This window comes from Cyprinus carpio, chromosome A3 (genome assembly GCF_018340385.1).
Source record: "Cyprinus carpio isolate SPL01 chromosome A3, ASM1834038v1, whole genome shotgun sequence".
In the NCBI taxonomy this organism is placed as follows: domain Eukaryota; kingdom Metazoa; phylum Chordata; class Actinopteri; order Cypriniformes; family Cyprinidae; genus Cyprinus; species Cyprinus carpio.
The window spans coordinates 18,889,188-18,902,216 of record NC_056574.1 but is presented as its reverse complement, the minus strand read 5'-3'; the positions used below and the strand labels follow the sequence as shown (position 1 = coordinate 18,902,216).

The 13,029-nt window shown below is 39.3% G+C and overlaps 1 protein-coding gene and 1 long non-coding RNA gene across 2 annotated transcripts in view; one reads left to right on the top strand and one right to left on the bottom strand.

Annotated features, from left to right (window-relative positions):
• LOC122136965 overlaps positions 1–13,012 on the top strand; it is a 15,434-nt gene extending 2,422 nt beyond the window's left edge. The window contains exons 3-4 of the long non-coding RNA XR_006154448.1: positions 10,796–10,906; positions 12,876–13,012. This is a non-coding gene — a long non-coding RNA (uncharacterized LOC122136965). The remainder of the gene's footprint in view (positions 1–10,795; positions 10,907–12,875) is intronic.
• The window catches only part of LOC109045929 (rho GTPase-activating protein 23-like), a 66,742-nt gene continuing 55,371 nt past the window's right edge, over positions 1,659–13,029 (bottom strand). Inside the window, 16 exon segments of the mRNA XM_042721502.1 lie at positions 1,659–3,928; positions 4,142–4,173; positions 5,656–5,749; positions 5,889–5,930; positions 6,027–6,152; positions 6,495–6,584; positions 8,849–8,922; positions 9,082–9,160; positions 9,359–9,511; positions 9,608–9,836; positions 9,937–9,998; positions 10,553–10,861; positions 11,069–11,206; positions 12,184–12,223; positions 12,329–12,443; positions 12,871–13,029. Coding sequence (XP_042577436.1) covers positions 2,549–3,928; positions 4,142–4,173; positions 5,656–5,749; positions 5,889–5,930; positions 6,027–6,152; positions 6,495–6,584; positions 8,849–8,922; positions 9,082–9,160; positions 9,359–9,511; positions 9,608–9,836; positions 9,937–9,998; positions 10,553–10,861; positions 11,069–11,206; positions 12,184–12,223; positions 12,329–12,443; positions 12,871–13,029 — 3,122 coding nt within the window. The 3' untranslated portion in view covers positions 1,659–2,548.

The following is a 13,029-nucleotide window of genomic DNA, read 5'->3' as shown; positions in this document are numbered from 1 at the left end:
CACAAAATCACTCCTTGGCATGCGAGTTGTCAGGGTCTTGGCAGAATGTTGTCATGTAACTGGCCAAGAAAAGGAAGAAGAAAACTTTGGCATCACTGAAAAGCCCCTTTGCCTGGCAGGTGAAGTAAATCTGAGTAAAAGTAATGTAAATTTGACTTAACTGAGGGCTTTAAACAATTTTTATCTTGTATTCACACAGCAACCTAAAGGGTCGTTCACACCGACAGTGATTTGCAGTGACAAAGTGACTGGTTTTATTTTCATTGAGAATGATTTGAGAGAACTTACCAAAAGCAACATTAGTCACTCAATTGCATAAAGAAGAGATAATGTTTATGCAAATGAACAGCATTGTGATGCAGCAACAATAGAAATACAAACCAGGGCAAGGCAAAATTTTAGTTTCAGAAATTCCATTCAATCAAATTAGGTCACACCCTACTGGAAGTTGATTTGGAATTAGAATTAGAATTAAAGTGGAACTTACAATTCCAAGAAATTTCAAAAGGTAAGGATATTCTGGGAAATTAAGTGTTTTTCCACCATCGTCCATAAAATGAAACAATTTGTAAAAAGCAAAAATCTACATAAGTACAAATGTCTATAGGTGACATCAAATGAGGCAGAAGTTTGTCTTGATAACTCTTTCATTTCTCATTACAAATAACACTTAGGGTGCTTTCACACCTGGCTTGCTTGTAGCATTTGTTTCAGAACCTGACACATTTTCTACTTTAGTTGAGTTATTTTAGAAACGACAATCACACTCAGATAAACACCAAAACAATCGGTCTGAGAACGCCTGAATGAGGTGGTCTTGGCCCAGTTGAAATGGAACTCTAAAGTGGTTCGCTTTTGGTGAGAACGCAATCTGACCTAATGAACCAACAATCCAAGCTGTATCATAATTCATAATGTGAAATGCATTCAGTGTTTAATTAGGTGGGTGAGCACATTATTTATCATAGTTGAAAACCAAAGAGCATCTCTTCATTTTAAAATGTTATTGTTCTTCTCTGAAACAGGTGTATTGCAAGAATGCTGGCCCAATGAAGCCTTGATATACATATACAGTGGGGGAAATATTTATTTGATCCCCTGCTGATTTTGTTTTGAAGTTTGCCCACTGACTTTTGAAGTTTGCCCACTTACAAAGAAATGAAGGGTCTGTCATTTTTATGGTAGGTTTATTTTAACGGATAGAGACAGAATTTCAACCAAAAAAAATCCTGAAAAAAACATTATATAAAGGTTAGAAATTGATTTGCATTTCAGCGAGTGAAAGAAGTATTTGATCCCCTACCAACCAGCAAGAATTCTGGCTCCCACAGATTGGTTGTGTGCCCAAGTGGAACACAGATTAGTCCGGTCACTTCAAGAAGTTACTCCTGATGTCAGCTCGTTAGGTGTATAAGACACCTGTCAACACAATCTGTATCTTCCATTCCAACCTCTCCAACCAACATGGGCAAGACCAAAGAGCTGTCAAAGGATGTCAGAGACAAGATTGTAGATCTGCACAAGGCTGGAATGGGCTACAAGACCATCAGCAAGAAGCTTGGTGAGAAGGGGACAAGTGTTGGTGCGATTATTCAGAAATGGAAGAAATACAAAACAACCATCAATCAGCCTCAGTCTGGAGCTCCGTGCAAGATCTCGTCTCATGGGGTAAGGATAATCATGAGAAAGGTGAGGGATCAGCCCCGAACTACATGGGAGGAGCTTGTTAATGATCTTAAGGCAGTTGGGACCACAGTTACCAAGCAAAACATTGGTAACACACTAAGACAAAAATTGTCTTACTTCTGTGCTTGTCAACAAGGGTTTCTGCACCAAGTCCTAAATCATGTTTTGCTTGGGGATCAAATGCTTATATCACTCACTGAAATGCAAATCAATTCTAACCTTTATATAATGTGTTTTTTCAGTTTTTTTTTTTGGTTGGTTGGTATTCTCTCTATACAATAAAATAAACTGATCATAAAGGTGACAAACCCTTCACTTTTTTTGTAAGTGGGCAAAAATCAGTAGGGGGTCAAATAAATATTTCCCCCACTGTATATTCAAACATATGAGTGTGTGTAACAATCCATTCTAATGGATGACACGATTGGTGTTTCCAGGAACATGAACAGGTACGATCTGACCAATGAGAGGACAGTTTTACACACATGTGACTTGCATAAACACATTTTGGTAAGTGAAATGTTGCCTTGTGAAACAGTCTACAGGTCTGAAAATGCCCTTGCTGTAGTTTTATTTGAATTTCAGTTCATTATAATTCTATTTAATTAAATTCAAATTTCAATTCTATTTGCTACCTCAATTGAAATTCTGTTCAACTTTCGAATTTAAAATCATTCTCAATTCAATTTTGAATGGTGCACAATGAATGATGAATGGTTGAATGGTGCACAATCACATCATCCGCCACCAGATACAGTTGGACACTGCAGAATCGCTGTCAGTGTGAACATACTGAGGACACAGCTACAACCCAACCCAAATCCAGCTCTCTTGGTTCACTAGCCTGTACACACCATCACTGCTACAAGAAATCACGAAAGCGCGAGGTAGGCAGGACCCGATGTGCAGTAGGGTCTTCAGTCTCTGAGCGGGACTCTTCAATGTCCTGCTTTTCAACAGGGGAGGGCGAAGTTAGCGGTTTGGGGGGTGGCGCAGGTGTTTTTTTGTCTGAATTGTCTGTAGGGGAGACCACCACCGTGTGCCTCCTCCATGCACGTCTCTTTCGGCGTGTCTCCGGCGAGAGCTTCTTCCTCAGGCCGACGCTGCGTAGATCATCCGCCGAGCCAATCAGACGAGCCCGGACCTGATCCGCTAGGGAACCCTGCCCAGTGGACAACAAGTAGTTTCCAGAACTGGCTGTGGATGTTGCCGTGCACTCATTTCGCACGCTAACCCCTTTGGAGGAGGATTTGACTTTTGGGGAAGGAGACGGAGAGGAATCAGGCATTTGATTTGCACCCGACCGCCGTTCTCCCTCCGTGGCGGAGGAGCTGGACAGTTCCGAAAGGTCCACCGAGGGCGCTTTGGCTTTGTCTGCCTTTAGCCGACGCCGTGCGAGGGTGTCGCACTGTATGAGGCGGTGGGAGTTAAAAGAGTGGCGGCTGTGGAGGCGCTGGGAAGCGGATGATGAGTAAGAGGAGGTCGAGGGAGTAGATGAACGTGCTGTACCATCTTCAGGACTGGTTGTGAGGGAAGGAGGAGGCAGAGCAAAGGTTGCACCAGAGGAAGCAGAAGGTGTCTGTGATTTGCAGTGTGCATAGAGGAAACTGCGCGGTGCCGTTGGTTCGGGTGAGCTGTGTGAGTTCTGGCTTGAACGGCTTGGTTTTTCTGGCCTCTCTTGGGTGAGGGAGCGTGAAGCAAATCCACTTTCGTTATCGGTTTCACTCACCAGTTCGCTGTGCTCATCATCTGCATCTTCACCGCGCCCCTCTGATGCTAAACTCCGCCCCAGAGTGGACAGAGTAGAGTAACCTGACACAATAGACCGTGCATCATCTCCTCTCCAGCTGCGACCCTTCACTTCAGACCTTTGCTCTTCCTCCTCACTCAGCAGCACTGCTGGTGCCGCTTCCTCTGTGGAGGAAATGCTGGGAACTACTTCCTCTTTTTGCTCTTGTGCCTTCTGTCTCTCATCCTCCTCCTCCTCTTCCTCCTCCTCTTCTTCTTCATCCTCTTCTCCCTCCGCTCGAGGGGCACAGAAAGATGCGACCTGCCCCATCTCTTGCAAGTCATCTTTTTCGGAGATGCAGGATTTTAGGGGTTCATGCTCAGAATCGTCGTCTGTGCTGCTGCCGAGGAGACGGCCGTTATGCCGTTTCCGGCGTTTGCGGGTCACAGCAGACATAATCGATAACGTCAGGATATCCTTGGCAGAAAAGTCACGTTTTGATCCCCACGACCCCTAAGTAGCAAATATTTCAAAAATTTAATTAAAACAAATACGTTAATATGAATTATTATGAAAAATATTTTATCAAATATTTATTAAATTAGATTGCTTTTACAGAAAAGTATTACTAATTTAAAGTGATCAAAAGCATCCAGATCCCTACAGTATTCTCTTTAACCTTTAATACACAACAAACATATTAAATAGTTTTTGGTTAATACTGACCTTAACTTTTGCAGAATCACTGTTGGTTGAGTCTGGCCAGTTAAAAACAGAGAGAGACAGGGAGAGAGATTTTAAGAGGAAGTTAGTGAAATTAACAAATATTTTGGCACCATGTTAAATATATGCTGTATTAATGAGAGGCACAGAGGAGGATCAACCTTGTGATTGTCAGTAAGTTAACTTTATACATTAATAAACAAGACCTGTAGCAGCCTCTGTGTCAAACATTAAGCATCACCCCCATAAACAGTGATTGTGAGACAGTGTTCACACAAGATCCAATATAAACAGCATCTGTGTAATAAACAACCAGCTGTCGATTGTCAGTTTATTTTCCAATGTGAACAGGGTCTTAGAAGAAGAAGTGAAGCAGCCCATATATGCAGCAGTAAAGATAAAGCGCACACTGATGACATCACATCACATACTGATGACATCGACCCATGAAAGAAGCTAAGGGAAGGCAAGGGCAGAAACTGTAATTGTCAGAGGGGGAGAAAGACGAAACAAACACAAATCGCCAGCACACACAGGTCCCGTTTACCTGGCTTGGGTGTCACTTCAGAAGTTTTCAAAAGTTATGAATTGTGAAGGCTTAGCTCTTCAATATTATTTAGATTTTGCACAAATAATTTTACATGACATTTACTTTTGTGATACATACCACTACTGTTCAAAATATTTGAAAAAAAAGAGGACATAAAATTACATGGATGATAATAAGAAATGTTTCTTTGTAAAGCAGCATATATGAATGATTTCTGATGGATCGTGACACTGAAGACTGCAGTCATGACTGCTAAAAATTCAGCTTTACCACTAAAATTAAAACTATAACATTTAGAATAGAAATATCCAAAATCATGTAAAAACAGTTTAAACAACCCAATGAGTTGCTATTTTTTAAATTTAGACCTACATTATCGTGCTCTAAAATGTCAAAATATTGGATACACCCCTTCCATGAGCTATCCTGTTTGAATATGGTTGCTTTGACTAAGAGGATAAAGAAGTATTTAGTTAACAGGACATGTAAACGGGGCCATAAACACCTCAATCACTAATGCATTTAGCCATTAAACACACACTCATGAACACACACACACACACACACACACACACACACACACACACACACACACACACACACACACACACACACACACAGAGAGTGCATGGCAGGGGAAACCCATCCTACCGCAGTGGCTGTTCCACAGGCTCAGCTAAGAGAGGGATGCAGAAATGTACAGAGAAAGACAGCAGAAAGTGAACATAATGAAAGAGATTGTTTAAAACAGAAACCTAAAGAGAAGTAAAGAGTGTTCAACATGCAGGAACACAGAAACATGTTGGACCTGCTGTCTACTACTGTCACATTTTCAACCGACAGACCACATGCATCTGAGGTGGAATATGACTGCTAGCCAAAAGTCATCTTATGGAGACTACTGTCAACTAGAACTGGCTGTTATTAACCTGAGCATTGTTGGTTGTAACTGGTTAAGCACTCTCACCTGATGCCTCCCCCTGTGGGCCCGTCCGACCAATATTAGAGAGGAGGTGATCTATGTTTGGGGCGGGCTGAACATCCTCTGTGTCCACTGGTGTCTGAGGGGTGACATTTAAATATTTTTTTTAAAATCCATGAAAAACTTCAAAATTTAATTGTTTAGTTTTTTGGTCATATAGATGATTCCTAAAATTAATTTGATGAATTTCAGTAACACTAATTATAAAGAAAACAAACCTTTTCATCTGTTTCATGTTCATCACTGAAAAACCAGGCATGCTGCGCAGAGAGCAAGACAATCATTGTTTAAAATCATAATTAAAATGGAGACTAGCTGTAAAACCGGTGGTGATTTTTGTCAGCTTTGTGCCTCACGTGCTGAATGAGTGTCTCCACAATCTTGTAGCGGTCAGGCATGTGGGTGACCATATCTGTCATGTTGTCCTCTGAGGTCCGGACAAGAGTGGGGCCAAACACCAGTGCCAAATTACGCGGCTCCATCTGCACATACATAAGCGCACAATAAGACATCATACAGCTAATATGAACTAGCATGCTACTGTATGCAACAGGTCACATGAGCAGCTCTGCTGATTTTTTAATGTGAAATGCCAAATTCAGATGCTACTAATCAGTAATAAAAATGTAATCAATATTACTTATTCAAATCTTTAGACTATTTGCAAAGGTCTCCATAGGCAAGGAAAAAAAAGACTAGTCCCAGCTGGTTCTCAACACAAACCCAAATTAATATATAAAAAGCAACAACTGTGTTCAACTATGCTTTGTCATTTACCAAAGGTACTGAAATATGTGAATCACAGAAAAGCAAGTGTTGCTCACTTTGTTCTTCTCAGAGTGGTCTGCCACAGTCTTTAGGTGTCCAATTAGAAATTTAAGAGTGTGGAAGTAATAATCTGGTAGATCGCGTATCTGCAGAAAGGCAAAAAGAGACAAAAGGAAAAGTTAATAGAAAAACAAGTGAAGACCATAGCTGCAAGCAGCAATTACAGGGCCAAGCACTACAGAAGCAAGCATCAGACTAACTACAGAAAATGAGTAATTGAAGACATTTTAGGATGATTTTTCTAGTAACATTATTTAATGGCTTATCACGTTTGATCAATAGGTGGTGCTGTTATCAAATCGATGTGGTGTGTTCTGCATGAGATGACAATGGCACACACAAAGTTTGGTGTCAATATGTCAAAGCATTACAGAGATACAGCCTCAAGTGTAATTTTGTGTGTAATCAAGTGTGGTATGCGAAAACGGTTTTGTCTATCACATAAAATCCATAATTTTTTGTCAGCATAGTCTGAAGATGATATGATTCGTTTTTTGGTGAAAATCGGACCAACAGTCTAGGAGGAGTTTGAAAAAAAAGAAAGTCAAAATGGCGGAGAGGAAATTTGCCTGACTATGGCAACATTGGTATCACTGTTCTCACCATGACCCAAGGAATCTATTAATACCAGTCACATTTCAATAGGCAAAATTCACAGAAAGCTATTAGCATTTATTTGAAAATTTATCATAACTTTTGACCACAAGGTGGCACTGTCTCAAAACCTTTTGAGTACTTTCAGGTCATTGTCTCGATGGTACATTAAAAGTTTCGTAATGGTACACCAATGCATTCGTAAAATATAGCATTTTATACCATAATAATCCATTGTAGTCAATGGCAATTTCATGTTTTGTTCAATTATAGCGCCACCAAGAGGCACAATCCCACCAAATGTTCTTTGTGTCCTTAGAGTGTGCCCATACATATGTCAAATTTGATGAAAATATCTCATTTTGTTTTGTAGTTATAGATATTTTTATATATGAGAACAGAAAAAATGACTGATGGCCGACTTTGTTTGCATTTATTTGCAACTTACTATCAAAATTTTGGCAGTTAGATATCAGCGTAAAGCTGGCATGCTAGGATTTTGAGTTCTCTACGGTGCATTTGTGTCGATCGGAGTAATGGTTGCTAAGATATTGGCAAATGTTTTTAAATCGCTAAAATGCAACACTGCACAAACCATAAGCCAAAACCTGGCATGTTTGGTATTGCTGGACTTGGCAAGGATTCAGGAGTCTAAAAGGGTGACTCCCCTTATAATAAGTCGACTACACCCAAAGTTATAAGCATGTGAATATTTGATTTGGCTTGAAACTTCTCAGGCTCCTTCAGGGCATCGTGCTGATGACCCATACCAAGTTTCGTAATGATACATCAATGTGTTCGTAAAATATAGCATTTTACTACAAAATTCAAACTGCCCGACGGCCCAAAACGGCTGACATGGGAAAACTGGGTATCATTCGACTCGGCATGATGCAACTAATCTAAAGAGACCAGTTTTGACCACTAGGTGGCACACCGCTGAAACACTGCATGTAGTCTCAGGTCATACTTGTTATAACACACATCAAGTTTGGTCTCAATATGCCAAACCATTGCGGAGATACAGCCTCACATCCATTTTTGCATGCTTTTTGTAGAATTTGTTCATGCGTTATTCGAGAACGGTTAAACTAATCAACTTGAATTCCAAAACTTTTTGCCAGCGTGGTCTGCAGATGATCTGATCCAATTTTGGTGAGAATCAGACAAACTGTCTAGGACAAGTTCAAAGAGTAGTTTTTCAAACAATTAAACAATATTGGCATGAGACAAGGATTCAGAGGGGAAAATAATTTTCCTTCTGTGCCTTATGGTTCAAAAGTTATTAGCATAAACATGAGTGAAACTTTGGACAAGTGGTGGCATTAGAGAGTTTGAGTTAGAGACTCCAAATTTGCTGTGGTTAATGTTGAGACTGTCCTATATCAGTGTGCCAAATTTCACAACTTTCCCGCAAGCGGTTCTATGGGCTGCCATAGACGCAATGGCGGAAGAAACTGAAGAAGAATAATAATAATGCCACCAGATACAATAGGTGACTATGCACCTTCGTTGCTTGACCCCTAAAAATACAAAATAAATGCTATTTAATGTTTAAAAGTGACAGTAAATCAAAATAAAATAAAGTAAATGCTGTTTTTTTTTTTTTTTTTAACCTTTGATTGATCATAAAATCCTGAGTGAAAATATGCATATATTATAATATATTTTTGATCAAATAAATGCAGGCCTCGGTGAGTGTAAAAGACTTTCACAAAGTGTAAAAGACTTTAACATGCTGAAAGCAAGTTCATACCAGTTTCTTCATTGTCCTTAGCCTGTCACTGGCATTATCCATCCGATTGGCCTCAATAAAGTCACTGTATTTGTCTCAAGAGGATAAAGAGAAATAGAAATAGAAGTAAAACAATCTCACTACATGACATACTTCATACCTTTTCAAAATATATTTCAGAAGGATTCCAGTATATTTACACTTTATGCACATATAATAGCATTAAATCACAGTTCAGATGCTCATAATCTCACCATCTGTGAAGAGGGGTTCTGGGAGTTTACGGAAGAAGGATTTTAGCAGGCTGCTGATCACATTCAAGTCTTGCCATTTCTGTACAGGAGTAAAAAGTGAAAGCAGTTGTTGTTGTTGAACCCAATTATCATCAAGCTTTTAGTATGAGGAAGCATCAGCTTAAACATGGGAAGTGAATATAACAAGCATGTTGACTCAAGTGTCAAAGAGCCAGTGACAAGTTAACAATAACAGTGTCTCTGACAGAGATTATGTGTGTGTGGGTAAACAGTGCACCTCCTCAGCGATGTTGATGTCTCCTCCTTTGTTGAGATGCTCCTGCAGGCTGGACACTACTGCATTGTTTCCTGGCACTCTGTAGATCCCTGTATACTCCAGACCCATGTCCTCCACCAACCCACAGCAGATCTCCACAATCAGGGGAATGAACTACACAGACCAACACACATACACATGTAAACATACTAATGTGAAGTTACCAGTAAGCATAGGAAACACATTCAGCACACTGCTTAAAGGACACACCTTGTTGTTGGTAGCAGGCTGGCAGTCTTCTAGACGCACACCAAACGCTTTAGGACTTGCTTTCTTAGCCTTCTTCATTATATTTATGCCCCAAGGAGATTTAGGGGGGCTGCTCTCATCTTTGGCCTCGTGTTTTGGGGAACGTGGGGGTGCGCTGTTGTCTTGCTTACTGAGCAGAAATGTCATTCGAGACACTCTGGGTGAGGATTCTGGTTTATTACCTGTTGGACTACAATAGGGAACCAAGAGGAAGCAGATTATTTTAATGAATTTTTTATTTATTTATTTTTTTCAGAACAACAAAATGCTACAGTGGGCTCCAATCTCACCTTTGCTTCCTGTAGTCATTAAGTTTTTTATTGATGAGAGCCTGTCGTGAGAAACCCAATTCCTACAGACAAAAATGAATAAAGTGCATTTTCATATTTCTGAAACAAATAAACTATATATAAAAAAAAAAAAAAATACTTTAAGTATGTTTTATCTTGGCCTGTTCATAATATAAAATAAAATAAAATAAATAAAATGCTATTTATGTACATTATTTAAATTTTAATATATCCAAGTACATAAGTTTTTATTTTAGTATGTTCTTAAATTAACATTAAATTACAAGTTCTTTATTTTAATTTTAGTTTGCGAGTATATTTATTATACTGTTATTTTAGCATAGTCCATAAATAAAATAAAATATAATAAAATAAAATCCAATATATTATACAAGCCCATATATTATGACCATATTCACATTTACTAGCATGCCTGGGAGTGATAGCAAAGCCTGCTGACAGTAAACAACAGTAAGAGAGAGGAAGGAGATCTCAGAAACAAATACCAAGTAAACATGCACTGCTTCCTATAGAGGCAACGGCAACCTCAACAAATTTGGTCTTGCCATTTCATTCTGTTGAAGGCCTCTATGTTCCATCATTCTCACACTCTCACCTCGTTGTCAGTCTTGCTGTTTTCTCTGATGACTCTGATCCACTCCAGCATGTCCTCTCTGTCCTCCGCCTGTAGCAGGTATTCACAGAAGTCCTGTGTGGTCAACCTCAGTGCGTGTTTGCGCTTCGTTTCGCTGTACGCAATGTCCACAAGGCAGCCCCGGATGCTGATTGGCTGCTCCTCTTCAGCCCCGCCTCCCAGCGCTGCGCCTTTGAGCACTGCCTCTCGCTTGTCTTTGTACAGGAACAAAGAATGGGACCGAAGCACAGAGAACACCCGCCTCCAAGGCCAGATGGCACTACCCACCTTCTGCAAGAGAGAGAGAAAAGACATCTCATTTATCAGATCATACAGGTAACTAATTACGGCAGTCATTTAACAGACACTTCTATCCAAAGCTACTTGCATGGCGAGTTTGTACTTAAATCCTTTCGCTTACAAGCCCACATCTTTATCTAAGCCACTAACAACTGCTCCCTTGGATTATAAATGAACCTCGCTGTCTGTTTGGCTTACCTTGCCCTTCTCTGTGTGGATCTGTTTAAAGTGGAGCCAGCCTTCTCTCTTCACGTCACTGTAGCTGATGTTGCCCAGCTCCGAGGTAGAGTGTCGTTTAGAGCGAGCTTCTTCCGCAGCAGCCAGACTGTCCAGAGACTAAACCATGACACAGGACAGAGAAATGCACAACTGTGACACCGACATGGAACTACAGTATACAAAGACCCAGAATACAGGAAGAGAACATTTAAAGCTGTACGCTCCAAAGTTTTAAGTTAAAATATCATACAATACAGTTTGAAACAAAATAAACCGTTTTAACTTTTTAATCCATTCTTGGGTGATAGGAAAATGTTTACCAATAGCTAAATAACTATTGAGGCATTGCTTAAGCAAACATGTATTGTCAATTGAAATATGAAAATAGACAATGGAGAGGTGACAACTTTTATCATAGCATGACTTATAATGCGGCTGGAATGCTGTACTGACCAGTGTTGTTATTGTTAACCAAAACTAAAACATTCAAAAATAGTTTTTGTTAATTGAAATAAAGCAAAAACAATATAAATATTAATTGAAAACCTCAACTTAAAAAAAAAAAATTAGATGTTGCTTTTGCAAATAACAGAAATAAAAAAAGCTGAATAATTAAAATGATGAAAACTAGATAAAATTATTAGAAATTAAATAGAAATATTTTTTAAAACAAAAATTACATCACATCACATACAATTTTTAAACTGAAATGAAAACTGAAAACATCAAAATAAAAGCTTATTCAAAATATTAATAAAAATTATATATTAAAAAAATATATAAAAATAACACTGATATTGACCAACCAGAATCTGATCTATAATTAGAAATATATTAAAAGCACAAAACTTAAACTGCAATTAAAATGAAAACTGAAGACATAATATAAAAGTTAATTCAAAATATTAATAAAATCAATAGTATATAAATAATGCTAAAATAACACTAATATTGACCAATCAGCATCCAGGATGGAACAATCTGATCTATACAAAGAAATATATCACATTATGTTGACTGATGTCGATTTAAAACGACAATACAGTTGTTTTGTTCATGTTGAAATTTTATAGAGTATAGGGAATTAAACTCACCCCTTCAGTAAAGAAGCTCTTGACTCTTTTTGGAATCCTCCTGTTGAAAAAGAACAATGAAAATATGTTCAAACATAAAATCAATTCCCACATCCTTACTGAGATGTGAACAGGATTTAAAAATAGTAAAATTCCCAAAACTCACGAGAAGACCCGCCCCTCTTCTCTATACACATTAAGCCCCTCATCACATGACTTGGAGCGTTCAGTGGTGATGGCCAGCAGGTAAGAGGAGCGACGATTAGACTTGGGATCACCTGCTTAGAGAGAGAGAGAGAGAGACATCCACTCATTACAAACCGTGAAAATGAAGTCCAGGAAAAGAGAGAGAGCTGATGAAAGACAGTTAGTGTGGAGTTGGGTAGGATACAGGAAGTAATCTGAGATTAGGAGGTGGGAAGGTGGAGATCTTCATCACAGTCTCAGTGAAGTCCAAAGAAGGTGCATGGGCATTACCGAAAGATCATTTGAACAAATGCAGTACAGCATGCACATACACATTTGACTAATTTGTGCTGTATGAGTACGCATGCAGTAGGAGGAGCTTTATATAACGATCACATGCAGCTTCTGAATGTTTACGTAATTTCGTAAACTCATCGCAATGTTTTCATGAACAGCTCTAGGCATTGATTTGATTATTAAGAAGTAACAGTAACAGTGTTTCTCTTTCTCTCCATCACTCACTGCAGTCGTGGGAGAAAAGGCGGTTGAGGGGAAAGGTGAAGGTTGGGGAGGCGGGGCTTGTGGCCACAGGAGGGGCGGAGTTTATACTGCCACTGGACACGACGGAGGAGGCGGGGACATGACATGCCCGCAGATCTGCACTTGGACTGGTCGGCTCAT